The sequence below is a fragment of the Saccostrea cucullata genome, unplaced genomic scaffold (assembly GCF_032062105.1).
Source record: "Saccostrea cucullata isolate Sc308-1 unplaced genomic scaffold, CSIRO_AGI_Scuc_v1 ctg4638, whole genome shotgun sequence".
Classification (NCBI taxonomy): domain Eukaryota; kingdom Metazoa; phylum Mollusca; class Bivalvia; order Ostreida; family Ostreidae; genus Saccostrea; species Saccostrea cuccullata.
In genome coordinates this window covers 40,533-56,490 of record NW_026934651.1, presented here as the reverse complement: position 1 = coordinate 56,490, position 15,958 = coordinate 40,533, and the positions used below count along the sequence as shown (strand labels likewise).

General features: G+C 32.2%; 1 protein-coding gene across 1 annotated transcript; it reads right to left on the bottom strand.

Annotated features, from left to right (window-relative positions):
* Positions 1–1,589: 1,589 nt before the first annotated feature.
* LOC134241131 (uncharacterized) lies at positions 1,590–10,018 on the bottom strand. Its single transcript, XM_062723213.1, has 13 exons — positions 9,978–10,018; positions 9,391–9,480; positions 8,545–8,643; positions 8,212–8,310; positions 7,055–7,153; positions 6,673–6,792; positions 6,401–6,419; positions 5,696–5,956; positions 4,376–5,083; positions 4,155–4,261; positions 2,725–3,927; positions 2,496–2,568; positions 1,590–2,194 (listed from the first exon to the last, which is right to left on the bottom strand). The coding sequence occupies exons 1-13, from the start codon at positions 9,990–9,992 to the stop codon at positions 1,608–1,610; spliced, it is 3,480 nt and encodes a 1,159-aa protein (XP_062579197.1). The 5' UTR covers positions 9,993–10,018; the 3' UTR covers positions 1,590–1,607.
* Positions 10,019–15,958: the final 5,940 nt, after the last annotated feature.

The following is a 15,958-nucleotide window of genomic DNA, read 5'->3' as shown; positions in this document are numbered from 1 at the left end:
AATACACAAGGTAAGAAACAAAAGTTGTAAACAAAAGGGGAACCCCTATTTCGAGACAGATTACCGAGGTAATAATTAATGTTACCTATCATAATTTTGTAATCACTCTGTCTGGGAGATGTTCTTTGATTAGTCTCTTTAACCTAAACCCCGCTATTAGCGTTTGATATGCCGTAATCAGACGATTTATTAATCGGATACATTAAATTTTCTCCATTGGCAGCGTTGAAGGAGGTTTTGGAGCTGCTTTTCTGTTTCGCCTTATCTGATTGGTTAGATATTTAAACTGTATTATAATTAGCCAATCAGATAAGGCGAAACAGAAAAGCAGCTCCAAAACCTCCTTCAACGCTGCCAATGGAAATTTTATATTTTTGAGATATTATACACTCTTACATTTTTTTTTATTAAAAAAGGGGGGGGGGGGTATTATACATACTTCAGGTGCCTGTGTGTTTATAGCATCTCTACCATGTTAGGTAAGATATAAATTTTTAACATGTAAATATAAAAGAAATTCAGATTCTATGTCGAGGTATGTTTATGCTTAATTTAACAATGGAAGTTTATGCTTAACTATTTGCATTCAAAAATACTTTTTAAAAAAACACTGCTACGTGTAGTTATCTATCAGAGGATTTTTTTCATTTAAAAACTAATTTCTAGAATCACGGGTTTGTAGAGGGGGGAATACAAAATAACATCTCAAAATATCACTTATGCCATTGCTTTGGAACAATTTCAATACGAAATCTTTTCTTAATTTCTAAATACAACATTCTTCAATAGGCATGAAGAGGTTTGTATTGTGTCCTGACTTTTGTCTAGTGTGTAAATGCAAAAAGAATATATATATTCAAACTAATTCAATACTCCTTTTACGAGCAGAAAAAGCATGACGGATAAGAACGAAATGTCTTTTAAAAATTCTAGGGTTTCCTAAAGTTGATCTTTTCCATATATATACAAGAACTTCATTTTTATTTATTACTCAACGTGAATTTTATGATGTTCTACATGCATGTGATTTTGGTGCAATTTTCATCACAGGTTTCAAGATGGTTGCAATGCTTATATTTGCACTTTTACCTACACGTGGCGCTAATACAACTGATGATTTCTGTGAAGGTCAAACAAATTGTCCTCCGAGGAAAAATCAAGGCTGTGTGACGCAGTGCGATAGGATGTACGGCTGTTATGACAGGATCTCTTGTAGAATAAGATTTAATTGTATGATGATTTGTCCTCCAATGACTACTACTCCCAAGACAATTACATTTCCAGTTTCTGAGGACTGAGTTTTGTATCAGAGAATTAAAAGTAAATTCCTGCTAACGAGATTCCTAATTTTTTTTCTAAAAAAATGTTTGAATAAAGTTTTAAGATTAATTTGATTGCATTTATATTAGCAATTATTTATTTTATTTTATTTATTTATTTATTTTATTTTCGAACATTGTTTATAAAGCTTTGCGTATGTGAACAATTCCGTTGTAAGTAAATGGTTAATATTTGAGTTATATAACTATATTTTTTTATTTAAAAATGACCCTATGATATGAAACATCTGTCTTTTTTTTTTTAAATAAAGTATTCAAAATCTTCATTCAGAGATTTGTTTGCCATTTCTCTACTAGTTTGTCGACCAACGGTTTAAATTCAGTGTATAACAATCCTGCAATGAGACTCTGTCTTGAAGTTTTGACTTTGGACTCTCCCCATTTCGATAAAGTCACTAAAGCGATGACATCTGGGAGAGATTCTTTAAGTTCAAATTCACATTCTTCAATAAACCATTGCGGAATATGCAGAAATCTGAGGACCCGCTTTATGTATTTTACTTTCTTTGACACAATCACAAGATCTTCGTCTGAGACAGGTTTGTCTGGATTTGGAATATTCAACAGGGATGCAGAATCCATAAACTTCTGAAACGTGAAGCACTTCAACCCCTCAGTGATGTCCTGTCGCTCGAAATCAACAAAAGCTTGCATCAATCGGTTGATACTTTGCGGTAATGGGTGCATTTTCTGCCAGTTGTAGAGAATGCCAAAAGCCAATTCATGTGGGCTTGAATAATCATGGCGTTGTTTTTCAACAAATGTTACACCAAAGCCAAGAGCAGCTGATAAGAATACACACTCACTTCTAGAGACCTTGCTGGCGATGTAGTCCAGGAAGCACTCAGCATTTTCTAAAATGTACCATGTCGATTAACAATCGTTATCTGGTACTGTAAACTATTCAATTTTTGCAACATATTTCATTGAGCAGAAAGCCATTCTTCTAAAACAAATTCATCGCTAATCAAATGCTTCGCTTGCAAGCATTTGTTAATGCTTCATACATTCACTAAGCGCTAAGTCAAGTCTTATCTTACCTGCTATGAAATGAATTACAAAAATATTTTGCAAATTTAATATAATCCAATTGCAGTACTTTAAAAATTTTTTTTAGAAATTTTATAGATATTCTTTCATTTTATAACAAATTACCTTTTAATGCTAGACAAGGATAGGGTTGGATGTCTACCGTACTGACAAAGGGCTCTTTTTCTTCTTTGAATTCCTGAAAAATAATCGTCCACTTACAAGTAAATGAAACATTGTGTTATTTTGAATTTACAATAAATTTGTATTTAATTTATAGTTCGGTTGTAACAATAAAAATCAGACAAATGAAAGGAAAAAAACTGTCTCGGTGAATAATACGTGTACAATTTACCTTTGATCCAAAGATTTCCTCTAAAGTTTCAACACTGCTGAGATAATCATTGTGAATCGGGCATCGGAAACGTTCCAATTCATGAAAATCACCTTTACTGATATAACAAAGCGATATTCGGCATCCTTGGCATAGGACTTCAAAAGGCAAGTCGGATTCTTTCAGGGAGACATTTTGGAACGCACTGTAAAGCTTCATAAGATCTTTGAGGCAGTCTAATGTAATGTTATACACCATACGAAAAGATTTTATGTCTGCTGCTTTGCCTCGTCGATCACATATGTAAGTAAATATCTCGATTTCATTGCCTTGCTTGTAGAGAATGACCCATCTACTTCGAGAAAGTTCAAAAATGGCACAGTCGTTGAACAGTTGTGTTGATGATTGTGATGAGCTTTCAAACATTGAAAGAAATGCTGTCACCATTCTATTATAGATGGCAGGTGGCAGAAAATTGTTCTTGAATACGATCTTGAAGGAAACCAGTCCTACTTCTGTTGAGGAGTGTACGTCACTAATTATCTTTTCGGGGCACTTTCCTTTCACCATTCCTGGAACGTAGAAGAAATCTTTGTGTTTGCTCCTTGTGATTAAATCCAGTCTACAAAGGACATTTAGTAGGTAATCCTTGAAAGGATAAAAATCAGAGTTCTTCCATATGTCATCTATAAGATCCAAACTCAGTTGTCCAAGTTCTCTTAAATTATTCCATCCGAGTGATCTTTGATTAACATCACAACACGAAATTCGATCATCAGTGATAAAGGATGATAGAGCATCGATCACCCAGCTTGGATCTAAAATAACATTCTCGTGGAGGAAGCTGTCTTTGAAATAAAGAACTTTGCTAATTGATTGTTGAAAAGTCAAAAAGTCTTCAATTTCTTGTCGCTTGAAATAAAATTCATCCTCTAGCATGCATTGTAGTTTATCAACAGAAACAATTTTGCACCCACAAGATCTCAAATCAGAGATAAGATTTTCTAGAACAATCCACTTGTGTGGAATGGGCAATCCCCAATCAGGTAAAGATTCCGCTATCTCCATGACACACTGACGTAAGAGGTCAAACGGCACACTTTCAGCCTCTCTGGCATCAAGGAAATGGCGAGGACTGATGATTAAATGTTGTCTCTGAACACTTCTCCGAAAGTATTTCTCGAGCTTTTGGAAGATCATCCATAATATCTTTCCTCTTTCTTCCTATAAATTTAAAAGTGTAATTTAATTAGAACAAAACGATTACATATAAGTTGCGACATATATGCATAGAAATAGAGCAGTTTTTTTTCAGTTAAGTGTCTGCATTAGCTTTTTTTTTTTCATCTTACGAGGTTTTTAATGCGTTAATTATTTTGGTCAAATTTAGAATATAATTTAAAAATTATTTAATTAATCTTTATCTTGAATCTACGGTTATAAATACGTACTACAGGAAAAAAGTCAGCATGTGTTCCTATAAGAACGATCTTAGGATACCCCGGAACAGCATGTCTTGCGTAAGTGACAACAGAATTTATCCAGAAGGAGATGGTATCTGAAATGTTAAATTTAAAGAGTATTTACTTATTTTTATATCGTTCTATATTTAAAAAATCAACTGAGTTATGAAATAAACTGTAGAATATAGAAAAAATAAACATTTTTGTACCCATTGTGGTTGTCAATGTTTTGTCGGAATCCGCTTCTTGCCAAAATTCGAACAAATTGAAGGTCATCATGTAGATGCAGTTGGCAGAAAGAAATGTTTGATGAGTTGTGTAAAATACTTCTTGTCCCCCAAAGTCCCAAATCGTTATTGGAACAAGTCTCTCGGGTCTTTCTTCTGATGAGGGAACCTTTGCTTTGGTGACAAGAGTATTGACATGCGTTGATTTAAATGATGGAATTGAACCTTGTGCGTCAGATTTGATTAAAGATTCCACATCTTTAGAAATAAGTGATGTAGAAGATGTCTCCATTGATATGTTTTCACTGGTCAGATTTGTGGAAACCAAATTGTTCTGAAAACATTCGCATGTATATTCCGGATTTAAAGAAGAAGTCTCTAATTTCAAATCTCTTGATGGAGTTCCGAGGTAGTTCATTGTCCCTACTGAATCACAGGTTGATTCCTTTCCTTCTTCGTTTCCTTTTATATTTTCAAGATTATTTTCTTCTTCAATGAAACCTGATGAGAACTGAGTACAGAAAGAGGGTTTGCTAAATGCATCCTTTACAGCCGAGTTAAGTGATAGATCTGGTAATTGTGTTTCAAGTGACTCAACAGGAACTTTCCCTGAACATTGGACTGGTTTGTCTTTTAAGGACTTTTGAATTAAGCCCCCGATTCTTTGATTCAGAACTTGTTCGCTCATATCTAACAGAAAGGATAATCCAATTTAACACAAAATTAACAAAATACATGTACTAATAAATGTATGATTTAACTTTACTAAAAATAAGAGAAACAACTGAAGAGCGTACCCATTATGTAAGCTGATCTTGACATTTGATTAAATCTCGTGAATACGTAATGTACATTTAACGAAGCTCTAAACACTAACAAAAAGTGGGGGTTTTTTTGGACTTGGAGAAAAACAGATCATATCAAGTTTGCATATTCAGATCATTTTCAACATAGGGTACCTGTCTTGTTTCTGCAGTAAAAATGTTCAAAGACAATGGTTTATTTGTGAACAGAATCACTGTTGCTTACTTATATTGGGTAATTTAATAGAAGTAATGAATTAATTACTTATTCTTGGTCTAATATAATGTTTTGGATATTTTAATTCAGCATAAATTGTGCAATTAATCGATATAAACATTTTTTCCTTTAGTAACTTCTAAGGGCAAATCACTCTGATGGCATAAAAACTTTCAAACAAATACAGCTCTTTGTTGTGCAGTGTTTAGAGCGCCATTAATTGAATTCATTTCATTACAGAAAGGGTGAAAACGTAGATAAGATTTAAATTGAATAAAAAACCTTTTGACACTGGGTATATTTGTCTGGATTGTCTGTCGTATTTACATCGATGAAGATGCAGGTCAATGCCATTTGTGCTGTCTAGCTTTGTTGTTGGGTCGAGTTCTCCGAGGAGTCCTTTGGTAAGAGTTGTTTTTCCAACACCTGCCTGTCCGATAAACATCAGATTGATTTCGTAATACTCCTCTGATCCTTGTCGCAGATACTCCCGAAACCTTGTCTCAATTTCCTCTCCAAAATCTCGGAGGAGGCAAATTTCTTCTGTTGTGTATAAAGCACATAATTATGTTGTACATTTATGTTGGTAATTTTTTCATTCAATTTTTTTACAACGCTCCTAGCTGAGCATTGTTGATATTTTCATGAGTTTTTTTTTTTTCAAAACGCATAGGATGGAGTTTTTTGTTTCATGAAATAAAAGTAATAAAGACATTTAATTCGTTATGATTTCGTATTGGATTTCGTATACGATGTTTATGTGTTGATTTAAAGATTTGTTGTAAAGACTGATACTTCTTTTCTATTTTCAAAAAGTACATATTTGCACAAAATTTAGCTAGAATTGGTCATTTTTGTTTATTTATATTTTAAACTTATGATTACAAATCTTTGAGACAGGACATAGATTTCTAAGAATCCCATTACATCTGATTATCAAGTAAAATTAATAATAGGGATTTTCCACAATACTTATATTATTCCTACCTTCATTGTCTTTAGCTTTCTGAAATAAATCATAGGATCAAAATTACTTTGTGATATGTGGATTTTGTAAATTTTCTTCATTTGCGAGTACGTTTACTTAAAAATCTATTTTTTTTTTTTGATTATTACATGAGAGCAACGCTTTTCTCAAAACAACATATTTATATAAAAAAGACAAGGTATATTAACATTGAAAAGGTTTTGAGAATCTTACAAATGTTAAATGATAATGATAACAAGGTTTAGTTATATAATCAATGCATATGGTTTACTTTTTGAGTACTTTCAAGAAGAGCTAACGTCCTGTACAAAGATTCTGCTGCCTCTGTCAAGCCTTCGTCTTTCTTCTCTTCAATCTTTCTCTTGACTAAATCTAATGGCGTGTGTCCTTGCTAAATTCATAATTATTATTAATTAGATAAAACTCATTCATGATTAGGAATTTTGCTTATGTATGATATGTAGTAAGTAATAAACATTTGTACACGTTTCAGGAAAAAAAATACTTCATATAATACTTTTTCATAAAATTGTTGTTTTATTAAGTTATGAGGAACGATGAATTTTTTTTTTTCAAATAAGCTATTCATCATATTATCTGGTATCATATTATGTGATATATTATACCTTTCTGGATAGTAGCCGTATAAATACCTTATCCAAAGCATCGCTTGATGCTTTTTCTAAGATGAGGAACTGTGTGGTTTTGAAATCTCCGTTCAAAGCAGCAACGTGTAAAGGGGTCCTTCCATCCTAATCAAAATTATCTTTATTATATAGAGGATATCTATATTGTGTGATTTGATATTGGTTTTATCCAACGAGTTGAAATGGTGTATATATTCGCGAGGCTTGCCGAGCGAATATACACCATTTCAACGAGTTGGATAAAGCCAATATCAAATCACACAATCATAGATGTTCTATTTATCTCATACGACTTTCGTTTTAACAAAACTTTGAGACTTCCCCTGCGAAACTACATGAATGACTGCCAAAATCAAATTGATGACGTATGACTTGATGACGTAGTACCGTTGATGTTTACATGCGTCGAGAGAAAGTAGATCGAGTTCAAAATTTAGAATATTTACTATCTGTGTCTTTGAAAACATCATGTGACAATTGCTGGAGCTTTACATCAAACGAACTTCTGACTGAAAGTTGTTACGACTATGGGGATCGTGAAAATCAACTCTTTTTACGATGGCAGTACAAATCATGCTAGGCAAGGCAAGGGGCCTAGACTTTGTCTAGATTGTTTGCTGATCCATGGTAAGTAACATCTACATTACTAGGTAGGCATACGTAGTATAATATAAGAAAGCATTGTTGAAGATATTAAAGGAATCTTATAACAACAACTTAACTGCTAGGCTTTACTCTCTCCGAAAACGATTTAAAAGGGGAGGGGGGTTAACATCTGTCTTCAAATAGTCAACGGGTTCCATGATAAAATAAGACACTTTTTTGACATATACCCGTCTTTTTCTTGCTTTTAACGATATTACTACCCTTTATCATTCATTTTATAAGGGCAACAATTTTTACAAATAAGTTTCAATAAAATAAAATCTTGAAGCGAAGGATGGTGTCAAAACCGGAAGTGCTATTGATAAAGCATCTACCCGTTGATAAAGCTTAAGTTTATCCAACGGCCTGTATCACCAACATGTATGAGATAAAAACGTATGTCGTGTTTTCCCTAAGTTGTATACTGGCTGTTGTGTAATATTATCGATTTTAAGTGCGATGTGAAATTTTTCGAGTCAATATATTTCTTTAAAAGTGAGAATGCTTATTTTGCCTACCCTGTTTTTAGCATCCACTTTCGCTCCCGCTCGAAGAAGACTTTGAATGATCAACCTGTTCCCAATGTTTGCTGCCATATGTAATGCAGTAAGGCCATCCTGAAATTGTTTGTTTTCACATAATTTTGAATTTTAGATAAAAATCTGCAAATGTACAAAGCCGTTCATCAACAGTTTAAGTACTATCAGAGGCAATTAATATAGTTTTCGATTGTGAAGTACAAGTTATTTGCATAACATTGGTTTAATGAGATTAATACCGATTATCTTTATCTGCATATTTAAGTCTGTAATAGTTCTTTAACAAAATAGAGACAAGTCTTGTCCACTTACGCCATCCTCTTGGTTTACGTTGGCCCCGACCTTCAACAAAACATCAACAGCAAGCGGTTTCCCCATCAAGGAGGCACGGTGTAATGCTGTTGCCTTAAACTATGACAAAATACAAACTGTCATCATACTGAATGTCCATATGAGACTTTTATGTTATGTGCAAAGGCTAGTTTACTTATAATGTCAGAAATTATGTTTAGTTAGATTTTCGACAAATATTTGAAAATTAGGAATATCTACGTTTTATCTAATATTCAAACTGAAATAGTAAAGGTATTTTCTAATAGTTTATACATGTACGAGCGAACGAAATATAATGCTTTTTGCATTCATTTTGATCAAATAAAACATCTTTCAAAACGATCATTTTTTTTTTGTCTTCAGACTAAATTTTAAGATGAATAATCATTTGAAAAATGAGACGCACTTCTTTAAAAAATGAAAATATTACTTGAATCAGTTTGTAGATAAAATAATTCAACAAGGATGTCATACATTCGCCGGAGAAGAAACCACATTGTTTTTCTAAAAATTACATAATATGATTGTCTTGACCCATGACGTAACTTCAACAAAATAGAGACACGATAGAAGTATGTAAACCCAATGATTCAAGAAGCGGTCGACAAATTTAAGTCAATAAAGGATAAGCACATTGCACATCATGTTTACTTCTTCATAGCCTGATTTCATGACAGCATTAAATACTACCACCTATATACAGTGTTTGATATATTCTGACCTGTTGTAGAGAAATCTACACTTATATGCATAGTCATTAATGTGTTGAGTCTCTTGTAATGAAACACAAGAATTTTGTAACTCTCTCTCTATAGGAAAACGTACCAGATCAGTAGCAGCATTGACGTTGGCACCATTTTTTGTCAGCCTTTGGGCCTCTTCAATTTGACCATCCAATGCGGCCAGCCATAATTTCTACAGTTAAAACAATGTATTGTATTTTTTTCAGAAAGTGTTTTATCCTGGGCTATATTCATGAAATCAATTTAAATATTCGTTCTAAAATCCTTGCAATTATCAATAAATGTTCTATTTCAAAACAAATGCATTTCTCAATGTATATTTACAGACAAAAAAATACCTGTATTGGAAAATAAGTCGTAACATGACCGCATTCATTGTGAAATATTTCACTAGATCCGTAAGGTTAAATGATCAAAGGTACAAAAAATTCTTGCTTACCTCAAGTAAAAGCCCATTATCGGGTATATCCATGTTAGCCATAACGCATTCTCTCTAGAATTTCCAGATTTTTATAAGGAATTGTACCGGATGTAATTGCTCTACATTTCTATATTTCATAATACCGATATTTACTTAGGGAGGATTGGAATTTCCTCAAGCCTCTTTCAAATAATTCAGCCGATTTTACGTTGATTAAGTGTTTATATCTTCAGATTTTGTAAACTTACCTGTTGAATGTCCATCTCATTCCTTTACAACTTGAAGATACCTGTAATTACGCCAAGAATTTAAATCTCTCATCATAAGCCATTTTCATGGCAGTTACATCGGTAATTGAATACATAACTCTTGTCATCAATGATCTTTCTTTTATATTTTATATCTTACTTGTTCTTTCTGAAAAAAAGGTTATATTTTTTTTCCTTTTTGACCTTTTGTAAAAAAAAAAATATCAACAATTCTTTCAAGCAATATTGCAATTAGTATGACATACACTGTATTTATGGCACCTTCGTTGTGCGGATGTGTTTTCTTCATTTTTTCCAAAATAATCTTCTTTTCCCTTTAGAACACAATACTTGTAACCCTTAAGTTGTTTAGATTGATTAATTCAATGAGACTAGTTCGTTTTTACTTAAAGAGAATTTATTTATTGTTCGTCGTTTTATTGTATAAATCATGCACAGACCTCGATAAGGGAGTGGAAAAATTAATTACTAACTGAATTATGTCTTCATTGGAACGAATGTAAACACAACTGATTAATATTCAATAAACAGGATAAAATACTGTGTCTAGACTTCCAAAATTTCTTAAAAGTATGTCGGAAAATAAGTCTTAAGATTATATACTACATCTAAAACACACGTAGATAAACGAAGCCTAAACAAATCAATTACACTACTTACAGTCACAGGTAATTTCCTACGCGCTATGAAACCAACACTGCATGTTACACATTTTACCGTATAGGTGTTTGTCTAATTGAAACTGTTAGTAAACGGAAGTGTGAAAGGATAAGTATGAGACATCAAATCAAATTTCAGAAAATAAATTCAACATAGTTGCAACAAAGAAGTAGAATTGTATGTGTTACATTATGCCTTCTGTCCCAAGGCATTTTGGAAATCCAAATCGCTATTTTAGTCGAATTTGTATTAAAAAAAAAGATTTGTTTTCAATGCTTCACTGAACTAAAGGTTACAAAGATTTAACTTCCTTTTCGCTGACTTGCTTCCAATGTAACATTATTTCTAGAAGGTATACGAACTCATACATTTAACAGAAAGTAATACTGATTATTTTTATTACTATAGAAGATGATTTGATTTTCTATATGATCTAAGATTCTTTTGTTCAATTTTATTAGTCTTGACTGGATATTTCAGATACAATTAATATGATCGCATTATTTTTATTAAAGGTTATATTTGAAATTCAAAGTATATTTAATTAAAAAAATAATTGATAATAAAATCATATTATCAAATATTCTATTACCATTTTTTTTTAATTTCAATCTTGGTCTCATTACTGACGATGAGGAACATGGTAATACGTTTGTTTCATTGATATTTTTTTTCAAGATTTTTGTTTTAAAGCTTCATTTGATAAAGGTATGAACGATATGACGATTCAACAATAAAAAAAGAAACAGAACTAATAAGAATTGATTAGTAGTCGTTAAGATCAGAAAGGATGCTCTGGAAAAAAAAGAAATTCAACCCATAAAAAGTCACAGTTATATAATGAGTGTTGCTCTTAAGGAAAAATTCTCAACAAAATCTGTGTTGAAAAAAGGAGACATTTAGAATTTTCTGTGAAAATCAATGAATTGGTACTTTTTGTCATTCAAAAACGCCATTGATGGTTAAGCTGATGTCATTTTCATTTTAAGTTAAACAAAGAAAATATGGTGGGTATGATCGGTATAGACAACGATGCTTACTTCCCAATGAGATCTGAACCAACCTCTGATGTTACCAAAGTTTCATAATTAACCTGCACATATCTTTTTTTTTATTTCGACTTTTTAGTTTAATACAAATCCACTGACTGACATAATAAAGATAGAATTTTTGAATGCTGTAACCAACAATCGTTATGGCTATTATTTAAAAGTTACATTTTGAGGTAAAAATTCTATTTGATGAAAAATTAAAATAAATAAGTCATGATTACGCGAACCTGTTTAGCTATAGAAATAATTTTGTTCTTGAGCAAAGGAAATATTCTACAGCTTTTTTTTTTTTTTTTTTGTTGTCGATAAGTTTGTCAAACTTTTTGTGTTACTGAAGTTTAATGGTATTACTATTGAACGGAAAAGTAACTAGCTTCCCTTAAGAGAGGAAAGCCACGTTTGCAATAAAACTTAAAAGTAAACAGAAAGTATCTTTAAGCAGCGACAGATTACTCTCTAAGAACTTTTAAAACTGCATGCTGAGTTTGTGACCGTATTGATGTTTGTCTGATTTAACTGAAGGTAAAGGGAAGTGTTAAAAGTTGAGTAGGAAACATTAAATCAACTTTCAGAAAATGATTTCAGCATAATGGAAACAAAGATTTATGTGTTACAGTGTGTCTTCGGTCGTTTTAGAAATCCAGATTGGTATTATTGCTATTTCAGTCAAATTTGTATAAAAAGAATTGGTTTTACAATGCTTTACGGAACTTAACGTTACAACACTTTTTCTTCCTTTTTGCTGTCTTTCTCATATTTTTACTTATCTTTTATAGAATGTATATCGATTTATGCTTACTAAATTTTGTATTTATCTGAAAATAATACAGATTTGTTTACAGACTATACTGATTTGCCAATGATACCTAAATGTTCTAAGATTGTAGCATTTATTTTTATAATACTTGATATGTCAAATACAATTAACATGCTTTAAGATTATAGTATTTTTATAAAAGTGATATTATAATGTGATATACAAAGTATATCAGATAGAATGTATTTATATCATAGATTACTTCAATAAACATCCTCATGAAGGTCATTATTGTTAACTTAATGTTTATCTTTATATATTCACAGGCTATTTTTTTCTATTTAAAATGCATTTACCGTGATTCTATATTTCTACAGGCAACTATTCTTTTTTTCAATTTTACTTGTTTAAATCTCAATTTTGACTTAGTAACTAATGGTCCAATGGCGAAGAGAAGCAATCATGTTAACATTTTTCGTGTCAACAGATCACTGCACTGGAGGAAGGATTTGAGACAATAAGTATAGACAAAACGATTTACAGAGCGAGTGATTAAAGAGTGATTAAAGAATCTGAAAATTAAGCATAAACATACAATAACATCAAGCTAGTACGCCGGTGTAAAGATGAATAATGACCTCCATCGAAAAATGACCGGGGGTCATTTTTCAACGACAAAAAATGACCCCCTACCCGTAGAAAAAAATCATTTTTTGTAGAAAAAGTGTCCTAGGGGTCATTATTTTATATGTTAGTCCTATAAAAAATTGACCCCCATTGAAAAATGACCCCCTTTAAAGTGAAGAGATTCTTTAATTGTCAAGTAATATACTGAAAGGGAAAAGAAACGCATAATAGCATAATAGCGAAAAAAATTTAACTATGTGGCCGAAAATTATGAAAATTGGTAAGATGTGTAATTTGGTTACTGTGCACTAAAATCGCTGGTCAAAATTACTCAACCATGAAATGTAAGGCGTCACGTAGGAGAAGTGATAAAAAGCCAAATACATGTGCATGTTGATGATGACAATTTTGTGATCACATTTTGTAGTGCCAAGAGATGCATTAGAGTTATAGACATCGTTTTCCGATTTTTGCAGTCAGTATAAATTTCTTGCAATCATGGTATGGCTGACGGAAGTTACATTGGGTCTAGTAATTGAGTTGCATAAGTGAATAAAAAGGCAACAACATGTTGCTGTGCAGTTTATTTTGATTTTTGCGACCAAAAAGTTTTTTCGGTTGTCAGAGAGTAACTTAAAAGGTTTCCAACCAACCATGTGGATGACGTCGCCAACCAACCATGTGGATGACGTCGGAGCGTAACAACGTCACATCAAGATAGGGCTTTTCATCATGCTACCTCGATTATTGTCAAGTCATTATCACTGAATCCGATATTTTTACGGCAGGCAATCCTACTCATATTTTCACCCTAATACTGACAGAAACTCTCTGCTCTAATTTGGTACGCAAGCTTGGCAACTTTACGTCGATTTTACTCTCACACGCGCACGTACACGCCGTATGCGTATTGTTTTTAGCATGTTTACGCTGAGAAAATGTAGCCAGTATTTGTCGATACTTCCTTACAAACATTCACGTGTACCGAATTAGCTAGATTCTGTAAATTCTATCCTAAATCGAAAATTCGTGGGATTTATTGTGCGGAGGGATTTGTTAGCTTTGAAATAATACAGCTACTCTCAACCATTAAGACTACCGTCGGAAGGCTTGAATGATAATCCTTGAAAAAGATTATTGCTCATGGTGAACTCAATGCACAAGAAAATCAAGGCTGTTACTGATACGCAAAGGAGATGATGAGAATTTTTATTTTAATTTTGGGGGGTATCGACATATCAATTTCAATAACTTATAGGAATTATCAGTCAAAGTCATACAAGATTTCGGTTACTTGTTGTTTAAAGTTGAATTAAAATGTTTGATAACAATACTGGAAAACATATTGTAAATAAAAGTTTTAATTTTATTCAAAAGTTTATTATGCGTTTCTTTTTCCTTTCAGTCTATTCCTCCTTATAGTGTTTGCTTAAAGAATGATATTCCATTTGTTTTTAGAAATCAAACCATGCAACAATCAGATTCCAATACTCTTTAATAGAAAAAATAATTTTTCCTTCATTTCAACATGTAGCTTGTATAAGTTTGGCAAATCCTATTTGACAATGAAAGGGGAGGAAATTTTTACCCCCCCCCCCCAAAAAAAAAAATTACCTTAAATCAAAACAAACAAAAAATAAATGAAAAGCAAAAATATGAATAAAACTTTATACCTTTCAATAATACTGAAAGAGGCTCTAGATAAAATATTGAAATGAAGTTAAGCCTTCACACAAGTTCAATCATATCATAATTTACTTCGCCATGATTAAAGCATACTTTAAATGTTGGTGGGGGTATACTTGAAGGCATTGTGGCAGAGTAACAGTTGAAAATTAGTAGAATAGTAGATTATTTTAAGCTTATTTTTAGTGCCTCCTTATAGAAAAATAAAGGTAATGTAGTTGTTTTTTTTTTTTGGTCGTTGCTTTTGTTGATAATCAACTTCCTCCTAAATAAGTAAGGGGGTGGGGTGGGTATAACACCTAAAAATATGCTATGTAAAGCTATGGGCTAGTGTAAAATACACATTCTAATGCAAAAACTATACATGTAGACATAACCTTTTAATTTAGCACACAGTATTCATTACATTTCTTAATTCTTGTTTTACTCCACGATTTTACCCAGTTCTGAGCATATTTTTCAGAGAATTTAATATGAAAATCAGAACAAACATTTTCATTTTTGTAACGTCTTCTTTATGCTGTATCATAATATGAAAAGTTAATTGAAGACCATTTCTTTTTACGTCCCTGTAATCGAAGATTCGGGTGTATATAGTTTTATCGTGTCCGTCTGTATGTCTGTCTGTATATCTGGCGGTCTGTTTCTCCGCAAAAACTTTAACCATTACAATAATTTTTTATTTATTGTAGCTATGTCTTTCACATTCAATTTGTGTACATTCCTTGTGACAAGACCTTACTTTGGGTGCCACCAAATTTGACCTTTTGACCTTTACCTTGGAGTTTGTCCCATTTTACACAAAAATGCCAAATTTTTAATTAATTTACTTTGGCCTTTTGACCTTTACCTTGGAGTTTGTTCCATTTTACACAAAAATGCCAAATTTTTAATGGCTATAACTTTTAAACTGTAGATACTAGTACTCTCATACTTCACAAATGTAATCCTTGTTACATTAAACCTTTCTTAAGAAACCATCAACTTTGACCCCTTGACCTTTGAGTTTGACCTACCTTTCAAACACTTATCCTTAGCCATTAATTTTGAACAAGTGGTGCTAGGGCTTTCCTATTTCGCAATTGTATTTCTTGTGAGAAGACCCTACTTTGAATACCATTATATTTAAATTGCCTTTAAGAAAAGTTTAATCTTCGGTATGTTGCCATACAGGGGAA